Here is a 16076-nt window from a genome sequence, read left to right as displayed (position 1 = left end):
GACTTCTTGGTGACGTCCGAGATGTGAAGACAGAAAGAGAGTGCAGTTGAAGATGACACCAGGAATGAGCGAGAGAGGAGAGTAGGCTGAGGGGAGCCTGAATGAAAGCTGAGTTTCATCCGCATAACACTGAAAGTTAGAGGAGAAGGTAGAGATCAGGTGGGCCAAAGGGGACAAGTAGAGGTTGAAAAACCAGGGTGAGAGGATAGAGCCCTGGGTAACGCCACAGGTAGAGAGAGTTGGCAGAGTGAAAGGGACCAAGTTGGACCTGGTAGGGGCGGTCCAAGAGGAAAGAGGTCAGCCACTCCAGGGCCTGATCCATGATGCCCAGGTTCTCACAGAGTCAATTGATCAGGATGGTGTGGTTGACCATGATGAAAGCAGAGGAAAGTTTAAGGAGGATGAGGACAGAAGGAATGCTGGAATCATGGTTAGAGATCAGATCTTCACAGGTGTTCAGGAGAGCAGTTTCCATGCCTCTGGCAGCTCGTAAGCCAGACTGATGGTCATGGAGACAACCAACAGATTCAATGGGGAGAGTAAGCTGGCAGTTGGCCATCTTTTCCAAGAGTTTGGGAGAGGGGAAAGTTCCAGTGGCAAAAGAATTATTACAGAAATCGCCCAAGGCTGGATCAAGGGTGTCAATGTGGTCCTTGATGGTTCTGGAGGAGCAGGTGAGCACCTGTTTCGATGACACTTCCATAGATGGGACTTGTCTAGAAACATCGTCAGGTGTTAGAGAGAAAGAGGGGAAAGAAGGAGGAGAGGGAGAGATGGACAAAGGCGGCCGAGAGAGGAAGAGGAGATAGCGGACAGGAGTTTTAGCAGAGAAGCGAGAGGCCAAAGCCCTACAGAAGGCCCGTTGAGGGAACAGGAGAGGTAGAGACAGCAGCAGGATTGGTGTCCAGTTAAAGTATCGATTGCAAAAGGATCGAATGCAAAAGGTACGACTACATTGCTCGAAAATCAATTGGGTCGATTGGACATAGGGTCGAAATATATTCGAAATTTTTCTAAATTTATTTTACATGTAATAATGACATACACACTTTGATGTTTGCATTAAATGTATTTTATTTGAATGTTTATCAACTGTTGTTCAACATATTTTATTTAATGTAAAACTTTTTTTATATATGTAATCATTTAACATTTTTAAATATATATATTTGATTTTTTTACTAAATAATTAAATATATTTAATGCCTTGCAACATGCAAACAAACGTATTACAAACGTATTATTTTTTGACCATTAGGTAGTGCTGTTGGTTTACTTATTGAACTTGAAAGTCATGTATATATGTTTTGATTTGTTTCTAATGTGTGACGTATTACGTTGCGTACGCTAATGTAGTCGCCATTTTTTTAAGTCTTTCGTTACCGGTCCGGATGCTTGGTGTTCGCGCTCCCAGTTTTCAATGGATTTCTGTTTTTTTTTTCAACGGATGGATTTTTCTTGTTTTTTTTCTGCATGGATGCTTTTTCTACTGGATTGAAGCCTTTTTTGCACAGATTTATGGCTTGGTGTACGCGTTCCCACTTTTTAATGGATTTGTGTTTTTTTTTTCCCATCGGACTGCTTTCTATTGGTTTTTTTTCTGCAAGGGTGAGTTTTCTCTTGGATTGAATCCTTTTTTTGCCCAGATTTTATTCTTTTTTTTCACTTGGAGTCATCGATTTTCTTTACTAAGGAGTTCCGACTTGGATTGTATGTGTTTTTTTTATGGTTTCTTCATTTGGATTATGCTTTGCTCCTCTTGTGGATGTGTTTTTTTGAACGGTTTCCAGCATTTGGTGTCTCCATCCGGTGTCCAGAAGTGGCGTTTCTCAGTGAGTTTGTTTTTATTTTTTATTAGCATTTCAAGTTATATGCTATAGCTTCCAGGAATTGCATTGGTTCTATAGTGTCAAAACTGTTCACAATGCTCGTTATTCGTTCTTTGTAGTCTCTGTATTTTTTTTTGCTTTTAGGTTGGTTTTCCATTGATATTGTTTGTGCCAGTTTTATTACTTGAGCAGTTTGTTCAGATTTTAGGTTGTTTATAAAGTGCCACAAGTTGGGATTGTTGGTGTTGAATTCGCTATTGATTTTACTGTGCCATCCCTCCTGTATGTTTTTGGTTCTTGGCCAGTTTTCTTTAACGGATTTATGGCAATTCCATATGTTTATTTCGTATTTCGCTTTTCTCCTTGTGCCATGTCGTGTCAGTTGACCAATCCATGTGCACTCTATATAGTCCATTAAATTGCTTAATTCCTCTTCATGATTATTATAGTATTCTGATGAAATCAATGTGTCATAATATGTTACTACCATGTCGTCTCTTACAAAAGCTAATGCATATCATTTCTTGATTTGGTGTTGGAATTCACTGTCCTCTACGTATTTTGTCCTTAATCCTAGTTTCTGAATTTTTTTCCACAATGATTGTCCGAAATGAAAAAAACAGCCCTGAATGTGAGTGTCCGGATATATTTTAGAAAAAGCTCTCATTTGTCCTTGCTCGAAATCCATGATTATTGTTCTAGGTGTGTTTTCTGGCAATGATTCTCTGATTAATCTATATATAAATCTGTACAGTTCCTCTGATTTTCCAGGGATTAAAACATAAATTAAAGGTATAACTGTCCCATTGATTGTTCCGAGAATACTGTAAAATTGATGGAATGGTGCTGGACATGATTTAAAAGTAGCGTCCCCGTGCCATGTAGTCGAATCTCCCAAGTGTGTTAAATTAGATAAAGTTGCAAAAATTTACATTTTTTCACGGTTTACATCTAATGTTTTCCACAAAAATTGTTCACCCTTCTCTGTTTTCTGTAACATTTCCGGTACAATTATATTTACATATGTTTGAGGTGCCATTGGTAAACTCTCCTTGCGTTGTTTTTGCCGGTTTACACTTCTTTTCATTCATTTTGTATTTGGCATCCGTGCGGCAACATGTAGCGGTAATTTCTCGTAGGCTTTGTTTATTAGTGAGCTTGTCGCCTCATTCTTATTTTCTTCCACATTTAGTTTTAGCTCATTTATGAATGTTTTTATTAAGACGGTTGTATTGTCTGGCATATGATTATGCTCACCAGTTAACCGTATATTTGCTTTTTCGGTTATTGCTCTTCCAATGCATTTTAAGTTTTTATAATCCTTGCATTTCCAGTAACTTATTTCCTTTCTTTACATTCCTTGCTGTAGATATAGCCCTCAAATACCAATTGCGCACTTCCCATCTGTGATTGAATGAATTCCATATCCGTATGAAATTGTATCTGAAACAGTAAATTTTATAAATTAATTTAACTGTTTTACTGTAACGTGTTAATGATTTTCTAATTTTGCATGTTTCATGTGTTTTACTTACCACTTTATTCCAATCACGAATACATTATTCTCTCGGTCGTATCTGTCAGCTGCTCTCTCTCTCTGTCACCTTCCATCACGCACTGACAGTTTATTTTCAACCGTCATCTGTGCTTATGGTTTCGAAACAAGGTGCTTTACTCTTCATTTATATGTTGTCCTTTAACCCTTTCTCTAGCTCCTTTACCTTTATGATGGTAATCAATGTTCGAGCCTTTTGTTTCGAGCAAATGACCCGTTTACATTATGTGTACGGGATGTCGATCCTTTTACTTTCGATCCTTTTGATTCGACCCTTTTGTCTTTCGAACAGGAGAGTTAGAGACAGCAACAGGATTAGCCAGTTTCTTTCAGATATTAAAGAGTGTGGCTGTGTTGTTAGAGGCAGCAGAGACGCAGGATTGAATGTGTGCTCTCTTCTTGATGAGTCTTATTGCTTCGACTGGCTTTTTGTTGCAACCAGTCTAGGCATGTCTTAATGTGTCCTGGCGTGCTTTACTGTAATGTTATTATGTGTCTTCACTGGTCTACATTGTGCAGCCAGTTGACATGTTTTCATTGTGGCATGGCATTTTTATTAGCAAATAATTAATGTTTTTGTGCACTGTTGGTGACTTGCATGTATTGGATTGGTGTTACCCTACAAAACAATAGCAAACACTGTGGCTTTTTAGCAAATTTTTCTCAGAAAGTGTGCTATATATTGCATTAAAACAAATATTTATATCTTTATCCTAGTGCAGTGTGTGGCATACCCCTTCAGCCGCACGTTAGTGCGTATTGCGCTAGCATGGTTATCTAGGCCGGCTCTGAGTGTGGTGCGGCCCATGATTTGTTGCAGAGTTGGGGGGCCCCCTCAGCATGGCTCGCTGGGGGGCCCCCACATCTTGTGTTACACCACTGCTTGCATCATCTTTGTTCCTGCTTATTTCCAATTTATCCAGGGACAGTTCCCTATTCCCACTACTTTGGGAGACATCTTCAGTGTTGTAGAGTTGAGTGCTTTCTAGGTGCTCTTCTTCCCCCTCCCCTTGGGGTACTTGTTCTAGCCCCATTTCGTCATATATTCTATCGATCGTTTCTCCGATGCTTCTGGTGTCGAAGTCATCCTCGATATTCGCCCTAGACGTACCTGGTACTGAATCATACTCAGGAAAGAATTCTTCTATATCTTCCCAATCTACTACTGTCTCAGGTTTTTTAACCTCTCTTTCTAGATATTCAAGATCGCCTACTCTCTGTCTTCGCTTTCGTTCTATATCGTCATCGAATTCTCTACGCTTCTTCACTTCCTCTCTGACCCTATCTTACTCCTTTTTCTTTTCATCCCTATGTTCATTTGCCCTTTGGATCTCCTCATCCCTTCTTCTCGTTATTCTTTTCTCTCGTATTCTTTGCTCTTCCTCTAACTTACACTGCTCCTGTCTGTCTTGCTCAATGGCTGCTTTCTGTTTTCGATCGTGCTGCTTTTCTAGCTCTTCATGATATAACTGTTCTCATCTCTGTCTATCTCTTTTCTTTATCCTGTCGTCTCCCAATCCTTTTTCTTTTTCCCTCTCTTTCCCCTGTACATCATCTAACTTCTCCTTTTGTTTCCAGTCATCAATGCCCTTGCAGTCGAGTTTCAATAGAATCTGCCCTCCTATCCATTCGCTCTATGTGAGTGCTATCTCATCAGTTCTATCCCGCTTCCTTTCCATCTTTTACCTTCTCTCTCCTTGTCGAGAGATGCACTTGTCTGTGTCTGGTCTCTTCTGTCATCATCGCATCTCTCCTTGTCCCTCTGGACTTTGGAGGCAGTATCTCTATCTCTATCTTTATCTGGATTTTCATCACTACTTTACGCAGGTGACTCGTATGCTGGGTTGCTGTACCCTGTGGCTGCTTTCAATTCTCTCAGCGGGTATAACCCTTCGTCCTTACCGTTCTCAATCTTTGTTTCAAATGGGGCAGGTGGCGCTGTGGGCGTCTCACCCCCCTCTGTGCATACATTAAGTATCCAATCTATTGGCGGCTCCTCTTCCTTCTCCTGTTCATACATTTTCCAAAGCTCTAGAATAGCTAGGCGTCTGTCCAACTTTTTGCCCGTGTATGTGGCGTGCAAGTATGCCGTCATGTGTTGCAAAGCAGCTTTAGATAAGGACCGCCTTGAAGCCATGGCATAAACATCTTGTGGGTGGTTCCTTTAACCCTCTCTGTACTGTATTTCAGCTTAAGTGCATGTTTCGGCAACTGTTTGCACATGTGTGCTAATGGAGTTATCCTTTCCCTATATATATATATATATATATATATATATATATATATATATATATATATATATATATATATATATATATATATATATGCTTTACGTGACTTAAACAATCATTGCAAGCTCCAATCCCGATTTTTCCACAAAATTTGATATCTTCTATTTCACTCATTAAACATCAATTCGTACACCACAATATCTTAATTACTTAATCGCATAAGGTTTGTGTCAATACCTTTAAGAAACATTTCGACTCATGACGTCACAACACTCAACACATAAGACAGACGTAAACAGACTAGACGAACTCCAGCTGGTCACATGTATCTCTGCCTCTAAAGTTACCCCGACATGGAGTTTAAACGTATCCCTTTCATGGCGTCTTTAATCGCTGTGGCAGCCTATTCGTTCCCATTTATTTGGGACTATGGATATAAGTTTCTTCTAGCCGCTATATTAAAGCGTAGGAATTAGGCGAATCCTCTCTCTTCTCGGGTGTCCTTCCCGGTAACCTCTCTCTTCTCGGGTGTCCTCCCTGGTATCTTCCCTCTGTCTACTTAATTATTCTTGAGTCATTATTCCCTTCCCCATATATATATGCATTCTTCTCTACTTCTGACCATATTTTTTCTTTCCCGCCTCCCTCCGTTATCTTTCCCTTACTTGTTCTAAGGCATACACCATTGCTAAAGTATTCGTTTTCTTCACTCGCTGTTTGCATGTTTCCTCTCTGGAACCTCGGGATCACCGCCTTCGTCACCGCCTTCTTCGGCTTTTCTTCCGCTCAGCTGCCCGTAGGAGTGGGAAGGGGTTGTGTGGGGAACACGGGTCCCTTCAGACCTTATTCTGCAGATTTTGTTTTTACTCTACCACTGTCCACGGGGAGCTTCACAGTCTACTCAGCCGAATGGCAAAGGTCTTGTGATATTGTTAGGCAGAAACCTGTGCAGTTCCCTCTGGGACCACTGCAAAAGATTTAGGACTACAGGTGTTTGGCAGTAAACCCTCTTGGTAGCAGTCTGTACCACACAGATTCACTTGGTAGCTGTGGCTGAGCAGTTAGACTTCCCTCAAGAAGAGTTAGGCAGTATACAGAGTATTCACAATAGGTCAAGAGAACACAGTAGAACAAGTAAACGCTGACCAAGGCTTGGTGTAAAAGAGTTATAATTATTTATTTAAAACCACATCTAGAAAAAACACACAGGCACTAATAGTAAGAAATTCAAAAACACGATCACTAAAAGATATACACTCCCTTAAAAGAATATTAGACAAGTCTTAAGTAAAGCCCACTTATTTTCAGACAGCAGTGAGCTCTTAACGTAGATGGCACTCTAATTGTTTGTTTTTTGAAAAGGGAGAGAAAAGCAGAGAACAAGTTGAAACAGATCCCAACACTTTTATCAGAACATAACAAGAGAGAAAGGCAAATTAAAACCGTGAAGTTAGAGTTCAAGAGGCCGGACCCACTTTCAGAGGATCCCAACGAAATGTGTCCAAGGTCACACGGTTGCAGTGCACAAAAGTCTTGTAAAGGTTCAAAAAGGAGTTGGACCAAAGAAAGGGACCAGTTAGAGGATCAAGGCGGCCAGCCCAGTCCAGAAGGTTAAGGGGTTATTATTACCTTGTAGCAATCTTTAGAAAGGGAGGCCTGGCGGACACGGTACCTTAAAGTGGTGAGAACACTCCAGCGGGGGCAGTTGTTCCTGGCAGTGGATGCAAGTCTGTGCTTCGTCCGGGGGAAGAGAGGATCTTGTCGTGGAGGAAGACAGGAGTCCGTTGCACTGCCAGGGAAGAAACCAGCCGCGGAGTTTCTCAGGTACAAGGAGCGGTCCGTTGATTTGCGGTTCAGTGGTGAGTGGCTAGCCGGCCGCTGGGGTGCTTTGCATGGGCATTTCGACCACAAACCGGGCTGGGGTGCGAAGAAAGGAAGGTAAACTGGTTGTGCCCACCAGTCAGGGGAAGAAGCCTCTCCAGCCGGGAGATCTTCTCTGTCGTCGGGAAGTGGTGAGTCGGTTCTGCAGGGCTCCACCGGTGGTGTCGTCGTGGTAGGTCGGCTCAGCTTCTCCCTCGTCGGATTTTCAGGTCCTGTGGCGACTTCTGAAGTTCCAGTCCCCAAAGCCCTGCTTTTATGCAGAAAACCCCCATTCACTCACCCTAGCTGTCACTCAAACATGTTAAGTGGTGAGCCGGCCGGCTCACCACTTGGGCCAATCACACAAGAGTGCGACTTGAGTTACCAAGGTAACTCAGTCCAGGGTGCCTAAACCCCCTCCCACACCCCCTGTGGTACCCAGACAGAGTGGCACCACTTTTGGAGGCTTCTGTGGAGAAGCCCACCAAAAAGTGGAACAAAGGGCTCAACTTGGGTTGGAGTCACAGAAGAGAACACAAATGCCATTTTAGAATCGAGTCTTGGCAAAAAATACCAACCGGCGAATTAATATTAATTAAATAAACCGGCGGTCTGTTCGAGGCTATGAGAATTAAATAATTAAAGTTGGTAGCCTCGAACAATGGGAAAATCCCATAGGAAAATAATCGCGGTCGAATATAAAAAGTAGTTTCCACTGCCACCAGCCAAAACTCGATCAGGGGGGACGGAGACGTGCCCCCTCGACTAACAGATCCCGGGGCAATCGAATTGCCCCGACCAGTACGTCCACAATATGATGGTTTGTACTGGTTTCTGTTAATAATTTGGGACTAGTAAAGCCAGTGGTGACTTTACATGCCCTGGGAGACAGTAGTCAGTCCCAGGGTATGGAGTCTATGGTGGGGTGTCACTATGACAACCCTGTGTTACTGCACGGAGGGTGCTGTGTAACCCACATAGGAAAAACACATGAGACCCTATGGAGTAAAGTACCCCATAGCCCATAAAATACATTACCAGTCAAAGGAATACCATAAGTCATGTCCGAGAGTGAGAGCAAAAGAGTCTCACTCTTGGCAGGAGGAAAAAAACAACTCCAGAAATCCAGCAAAGCTGCTGGGGGACTCACTAGGTTAGGAAATTCAGCCTAAAGAGAGAATTCTCCCTAACAGATATTGCCGAGGACCCAGAGTTACTTTATGTCGAAGGTCAATGGGTGTCTTTGTTTAATCGATAATCGATAACCATCAATCTCTGCTACCAAGTGTACTCCGAGACCCCCGGGCGGCCCATATAGCCGAGGCTTGCTCAGAAGCACTTTAAGATGAGATAGCTGCACCTTGAGATGGATGGGGGTGCAGATTTATTACTCCAACACCAATCAATAAGGACAACTCAACGGTTTGGCAAAGGGAGTCCGTTTAATGACAAGTACAAAAAACGGGGAGTTATGAATATCAGCAATGTTGCGATCTTCCTTCTCGCTTCAACTCAAACGAACTTCATAAAAATTGTAACATTTATACTAAAAACTCGTCATCATTGACGTGTTAACACTCAACAGTTAACATGCAATTCTATTGGTTCGGAAACGGTAACTTTACTATAGGTACTATATCTGTATATGGTAACGGAGTGCTGGGATTGGGTAAACACTGTCAGGTGGGCATCTAAGCCCTTCCTTCAAAATGACTACTGCAGACGTCACTAAAAGTATGATGTACTATTGGTTCCATTAACTATAGGACCCTAGATTACTTGGTCCACTGTGATTGGGTTGGCACCAACCCCATGTATATTTTTTCACTTCGCTTCGCAGCACGCAGAATGGTTGACCAGGTGCAGGGAGCCCCTCAGCTCACCCGGCCTTCCTCCAATCAATCATCACTTTAGTGGCTATGTGTCAATTATTTTGCAGTGGTTGGCCTCGAGACTGCATCTTCTGCTCCAATATCTTCTCCTGGCTCACACCCATGCATAGGTGTGGGGGTCTTGCTTCTGTTCATTCGGCTGGTCACGTGATTCAGACACTGTGGATTTGCCTTTTCTTCAACAATTCGGGTATTTGATTTTATGTTCACCCACCACCTGCCTTTGCCCTCTTATCTTTCTCCTTCAAGGCAGTATATTCTGGTCCTTGCTTCAGTTAATTGTAGCTACTGCTCGTTCATTTTGATGGATACGACCTTGGTTCCCTAGGCACGAGTTGCCTCTGTTGAGTTTCGTTTCTGCCGCTCAGATCCTGATCTTGTTGAATGTGAAACCTTTCTCGACTGGTCTAAGTAATTTTGGTTAATTCTGCTTTTGTGCAAAGTGGAAGTATACTTCATATAAAGTGCTTTATTTGAGGTAGATATGTATATGACGCTTGCCGCACTATCCCTCTACTAAGCATAGCAAGCCGCACAATTCCTTTAGCTTTTTTGCGGTTCCAAGCATATGTACACGTGTAAACTGGTCAAATATCTATGCCATGCATACAGCTTAACCTTTCTTTATTTGACATCGCCTTCACACTCTAAGTTCACGATATCCTTATTCATGGCGTTTTTGTCTCTTTTTGTCATTCTCTGGTCGTCATTTCTTCTATAGGTGAGTCAGGTTTTGGTTCTTGTGACATAACCCTTAGTCTTCCATTAAGACCTTTTTGGTTTCTTCAGGGACTGTACTCAGACGATCTTCATTTCGTCTCATTTGTTGATATGGCTTTCTCAATGGGTACCTTACTGTCCATGGTTTCCTTGGTACTGGTACTTCAATAGGCATCGTTATTCTGATAGGTACTGGACAGAGGCCTACCGTGGCTCTGTGCTGGTTTATTTGCTCATCATACGTCACATATCTCGGTGTGAACGTTCCTGGTACTTCAAAATGGACGTTTGGAGTGTGGACTGTATTTGGGACCTCGTCTACAAACACAAAATACGAGCAGATGTTGGTGTTTTTTGGGAAGAGTTGCCATTGGGGGAGGAAGGCACTATCAGTGACAGGAAGTGCCCCTCATGTATGTTAAACTGGTGCAGTGCATTCATCCAATGTCTTTAAAACTCCTTCTCTTGTGCTCCTCTCATGTCCCTCCCCTCCCTTTCCTGTTCCCATATTTTTCATTACAACTCCCTCTAGAGCAGAATTCTGGTCAGTATAGCCCCCTGCCTCTTGTCTTTCATGTTAACGCAGGGATGGCTGATTTTAGTAAAGCACTGGCCATTGAGGCCATTCGAGGAACACCTTACTTTTCATATGTCACTTTAGGCAGTAATGATAAATCAGCAACCCAGGTTATGTTTCCTTAGTAAGAATATAACGGCCCTGGTGGTACAAATTAAATTTATTCTTACCCAATAAACACTGTATTCTTTAATATTGATGACCTGAGCTGCAGCATAAACAATCCTCCCTGCTATGAGAGCAACAGGATGGCCTTATTTTCATATCAAACACACTCGTCATCACTCGCATCCCCCATATGTCCACCTACCCTCACACTGCTTACCTCACTGGTTTCCCTCATAGGTCGCTCTCGGCATGACACTGATGGTTTCTCTCTCTCTGGAGCTTGTCCTCCTGACTCCTGAGTCCTGCCCTGCTGGGCATGCTGCTCCTGTGCCTGGATCCAGCCCCGAGCCTTATGGCAATATCAGACTAGTGTCTCTGACACTGGTGAAGTGATGGTCTCTGGCTGCTGTCCCCTCCTGCCGAAATATGAGCTCACAACAGCCCAGCCAGCTCAATAAATCACCCCCTCATTGCAGCTCAAGTGCTGAAGAGGCGGCACATGCTGTCAAGCCTGGCCAGGCCCAAGGAACTGATAAGCAACAAATGTTGCTTTTATCACTAAGTTAGCAGGATCATAAAATGAAGCATCCGGGGCTTGCAGACCCCAGGTGCCCTGTCTGCTAGCCCAGCTTTGTCACGCAGAGCACTGCTGCTGAGTGACAGAATCATGCAGTGCTCTCACCAAGAGCGACTAATGATTTTTACTCAAGTTTTCTTGGTTTTTTGCATGTACACTCGGACTCGTACTAGTACCGAAACGTAGTGCTTAACTTAGTCAAATAAGATGAAATGATGCAGGAGGCAGCATTGATTAATAATCATTTATTTGCAGCAAACCAGTGCCAATCATGAGGATGGCGCCCCCTAGAGGCTGGCACGTCAGGCAGGCGCCTGCACAGCCTGATGCAAAGACTGGCCCTGCTCCTCGGCAGGTGCTTCCCTCTGGAATGGCCTACCTGCCCCTCTCAGACTTGAGCCAGATCTCCTTAAGTTCCGGAAGCTCCCCAAAACTTTCCTCTTCTCCTCCTCCTTCCCTCTCCCCTACCCTGCTAAAGCCAACCCACTGTTATGACTGGCTGCATGTTCCCTTCCGATTCTTACTGGGGCCAGGCCCTCCTCCTCCCACCAGTCTCCCACAGTACCCCACTACCAGCAGTTGCCTTTGGGCACCTTTCCCTGACTAGCCTATTGAGGCTGGTCCACTTGTTCCTTGCAATTCTACACTTTCCCTGTCTCCCTTCACACTTGCCCTCTATGTACTCCCTAGCTCTTACCCTGCGTCAGCCAAGGGCCCTCCCCCGTGTATTTTACTTACTGCACTTGCACGATCCAAATGTCACAAGGCCTAGTAGGACCGTTTTGTGTTGTTTATTCTCCCGTTTCTCAGCCCTTTCTGTCCTGTGGTGCTTGGAAACACTTTGTGCTGTGTAGGCTCCATACAAATGGCTGATAAATAAAGTAAAATAGATACATATTTCAAGCACAAACCTACACAAGCCCAGTAATGCTAGCCGGGGTGAATGTGTATTTCAAGAGGAAACCTACAGAAGCAGAGCAATCCTGGCAGGGCTGAGTGTGAATTTCAGGCAGAAACCACATATGCAGAGCAATCCTGGCAGGGATGAACATGAATTTAAAGTACAAACCTACACAAGCACAGAAATCCTAGCAGGGCTGAGTGTGATTTTGAAGCTACAACCTGCTGTGACACAGCCTCCACAAATAACCATGCTGACTCAGATATCACATCCAATGGTGTTGATTAGAATTCTGTACACATATGATAGCCATATCTATTGCGTTAAAGGTATCTGGGCCTAGCAGGGCTTAGGATAATTGGTGCAAGGGCCGGCCCTCTCTCTCTGGTCTACCCCAGCCTTGTCCCTGTTTCTTTAACCCAGAAGTCCCTAATGGGAATGTTAGTAGTGCTGGGATCGGTAACACCCATCTGTCTTTTACTTACTGGGTCTCACAGCTTTTCACTAAGTCGCTGGCTACCTGACTCCCTAGTGATCTTCTGTCTGTCCCTCTCCTGTCCGCTTGGTAGTCTCAGGGAGTAATGAATGGTGCCTTCTTCCGCCCAGTGTCACTGTGACTCCTTTCACACCCTCTCGTACCTGACCGTACGGTATACTGGTCTCTTAAGCTGTTCTCCTCTGACAGCACCACAGTTCCTCCGTTCTCACGCTACGTGTTCCTACCTTCCCCCTGAGATGTTATCACTTTCCTTATTCCAACCGCCACTCTACTGCCAATACCGCTACCACTATCGCCCTCCGTCCTCTTCACTGCTACTCCCCCTCTACTCTCCCTACCAATACTGTCACTACCACCAACTAGCCTCCACTACTACCAACTACTACTTTCTACTCTATCGCTAGTTCACACACTCCCTACTATCAAACACAAACACTCCTCAGACCTCCTCTCACCTATAGCCTCCACACTGCATTTGCTTTCACATCCTCTGGTCTCTCAGACGTCCTTCTTCACCGCCTGCCCTCACCCAACTAACCCACACTGCACAGCTCACATACCTCTTCTTAAATACCCCACCCCATGCCAGGATTGGATACTCACCCTTTCCAATCACTTACCTGGCTCAAGGGGGTGTGGCAGGGGAAGGGCTAAGGGAGGCTTCAGAAAAGGCCATGTAAGCCCTGCCCCCTTTTATGGCAGATCTGTCGCAAAGAAAGGACAAGACTTTCCGAGTGACTGGAGGCCCCTTTTGATAAGGCCTTTTAATGTTAATGTCCCTTGTGGGCTGGGGGGAGTTTTATAATAAGGCCTCTATCGCTGGACGGTGTGTGGCCCCATAGAGTCTTCGCTGTGTGGTGTCTTCCTTCTGCTGCTTCCTGTTGTGGCTTCTCCTCATCAGTGTTCGCCTGCGCCTGCGACGCCACGATCATCACAGGTAAGGTGGGATGGCAGGGGGCCTCTACACACTTGCGCTTGCACCGCAGGATGTTTGGGGTTGGCCCCTCTCTCCCCTGACGGGGCCTGTATGCAAGCCTTATCACACGACATAAGCAGAGCAATCCTCAGAGGGCAGAACATGAATTTCAAGCAGAAACCTCTAGGTTTTGTTCTCGTACTGCCGGCACCACTTGGCCCCAACAGCCAGAGGCCTTTTCATGAGATCGATTCACCCCTTGCACTGCAAACGAATTCCACTATAAACTGATATGTTCACCATGCTCAGAGACGTTTATACTTCTTTGCAATTAGTTGCTTCTTCTGCCACATTTGTGTAGACCTAGAAACTCATCTTTGTTCTTCTTTGTTTTGTAGGCCAACCGAGCCATCAATGCCATTGGCTTCGTATCTGCTGCTGCTGGTGCCTTTTCTCTATTGGGCTTATTTCAGAATCGATCGAGACAAAGACATTACTAGTCTGGTGGAAGAGACCACATGACCTCTGCAGGGCTAAGTGCTGCAATGCTGTGAAAGTGAGACTGGCTTGGAACAACAGATTGAAAATGTAATCAAATGGACAATTCTGTATGGAGAAAACAATTGCACAACTTGATTGACAAGTTACAAAAAATGTTTATTTCCATGTCTTCCAACTAGAATCTCATGCCTGCAGATAGCCTGGCTTGTGCAGCCTGAAATAAGCCAATACATTTTATAGAAGTGCTGCTCTTGACTTTACTACACAATGCAGTTCACTATTTTTCAGGTGTACTTTTTTTGTAATTGAAAAAATTAATTGTTTACAAAATGCTGCGCTCTTCTACTTCAAAAGAACCATACAGGAATTCTAAGACCATACGACTTTATACAGTGTGTTGAACAGAAAAACTACTTATGTTTGGCAGCTGTTTCTTTGTCAAATATGGCGACACAGGAAATGTGGTTAGATGTACAGCACATCAGGTATAAAGTGCCTATACACACTGCCTCAAGCAGACAAGAGAAGTCTGGCTGGTATAATTGAAGGGGTGTCCTGCCCCTTTCCAATGATGGACCATTTTTTGATGGCCATTACACTCATGTTGCTAAAGACCCAAAACCGCCTTGGTTACTCTGGAACTGTGTTTTATCACATACAGTGACTGACTTAGAGATGCATTTCACAGTCGTGAGGTTGGTATGTTTTTGGTGAACAGTATTTGTTAAAGTGTCTGTACTTCTTCACTAGCTCAGCGCCAGTATGAGTTGCATGTTTCTATAACTGTGAAAAGAAGACTGTGTTATGGACGCCATTCATTACTGCTGTTGACTGATACACACTTGAAATACTCTTTATAGGAATTGTTTTAAAGTTTGTGGTACTAAGATATTTGATTTTTTATTTACTTGGTCCTTGATTGATGTGTAGTGTTGTTAATTGTTTCTAATTGTGAATATTTATTAATCAGAGTTCAATTTTCAATAAAATATAGGAGAACATGTAATAATGTTGTCCATCACAATTGTAAATTTTAATATCATCGCCCTGTGTTGAAAACAGTCCTTTTGTCACCAGGTATCGCCACTGGTTTGTCCCCAGCATATCCCTGATACACGTTCGATACAGCCGTGGGAGAAACTGTGTTGTGATTCTCCCCAGGCTCTGGGTGCTTCCTTTTTATTCAAGGACCCTCATCGCCATACAGCGAACCTGGACATGCGCACTCTGTCCACAATGCGTGTCAGTGTCTTGGGTTGAAGGTAGGCTCATATTCTCTAGTCACGCGTCATCGCCAGGTGATTGGTGGATCATGAGTCAGCTCAGTCACCTGGGAGGTGAGCAGCTGTAGGAGCTCTGGGTTGAGCTTCTGAGCCCCACGCATAAAATCCTATTAAGACTATTTAATCATTATAATTCTTTGGGCCATATAAGCAACTGATGAGTTTTTCAGTGTTCACCTACTATTTGTCAGGAGATGATTGGCCAAGAAAACTCAAAAACACCAGTAGCATATCAACAGAACATCAAATATTTCTGGGGTTGCTCAGTCTTACTTGTCACCATAATATGGATCGGTTGCTATTAATGCAAAGAAAATATAATGTCCCTTTCAAATAGTTGTTTCACTGAAGATGATAGGTTTAGCTTATGGCAACTGAACCATAACGTTCCTTTAACAATGTTTTTTGTCAGTGAATTTAATAGGTTTTTAGCAGGGCACTGTAAGTAGAGTGTCCCTTTGACAATGTTTTTGTCAGTGAAATTCACTTTAACCATAATGTTCCTTTATCATTGTTTTTTCAATGAAAGTGATGGGGTTTTAGTAGCGCAACTTAAACATAACGTCCCTTTAACAATGTTTTTTGTCAGTGAATTTCATAGGTTTTTAGTAGAGCATTTTAACCATA

At 43.5% G+C, this 16076-nt stretch overlaps 1 protein-coding gene across 2 annotated transcripts in view; it reads left to right on the top strand.

Annotated features, from left to right (window-relative positions):
* PLAAT1 (phospholipase A and acyltransferase 1) overlaps positions 1–15164 on the top strand; it is a 148840-nt gene extending 133676 nt beyond the window's left edge. The window contains exon 4 of one of the 2 annotated variants that reach the window (XM_069617428.1): positions 14064–15164. In XM_069617428.1, the coding sequence (XP_069473529.1) occupies positions 14064–14165 (102 nt within the window). In that variant the 3' untranslated portion in view covers positions 14166–15164. The remainder of the gene's footprint in view (positions 1–14063) is intronic. The other variant, XM_069617429.1, reaches the window with a different exon arrangement.
* Positions 15165–16076: the final 912 nt, after the last annotated feature.

Source organism: Ambystoma mexicanum, chromosome 10 (assembly GCF_040938575.1).
Source record: "Ambystoma mexicanum isolate Mex_15411 chromosome 10, UKY_AmexF1_1, whole genome shotgun sequence".
NCBI classification, from domain to species: domain Eukaryota; kingdom Metazoa; phylum Chordata; class Amphibia; order Caudata; family Ambystomatidae; genus Ambystoma; species Ambystoma mexicanum.
The sequence above is the reverse complement of the archived record's forward strand: the minus strand, read 5'-3'. Positions and strand labels throughout refer to the sequence as shown.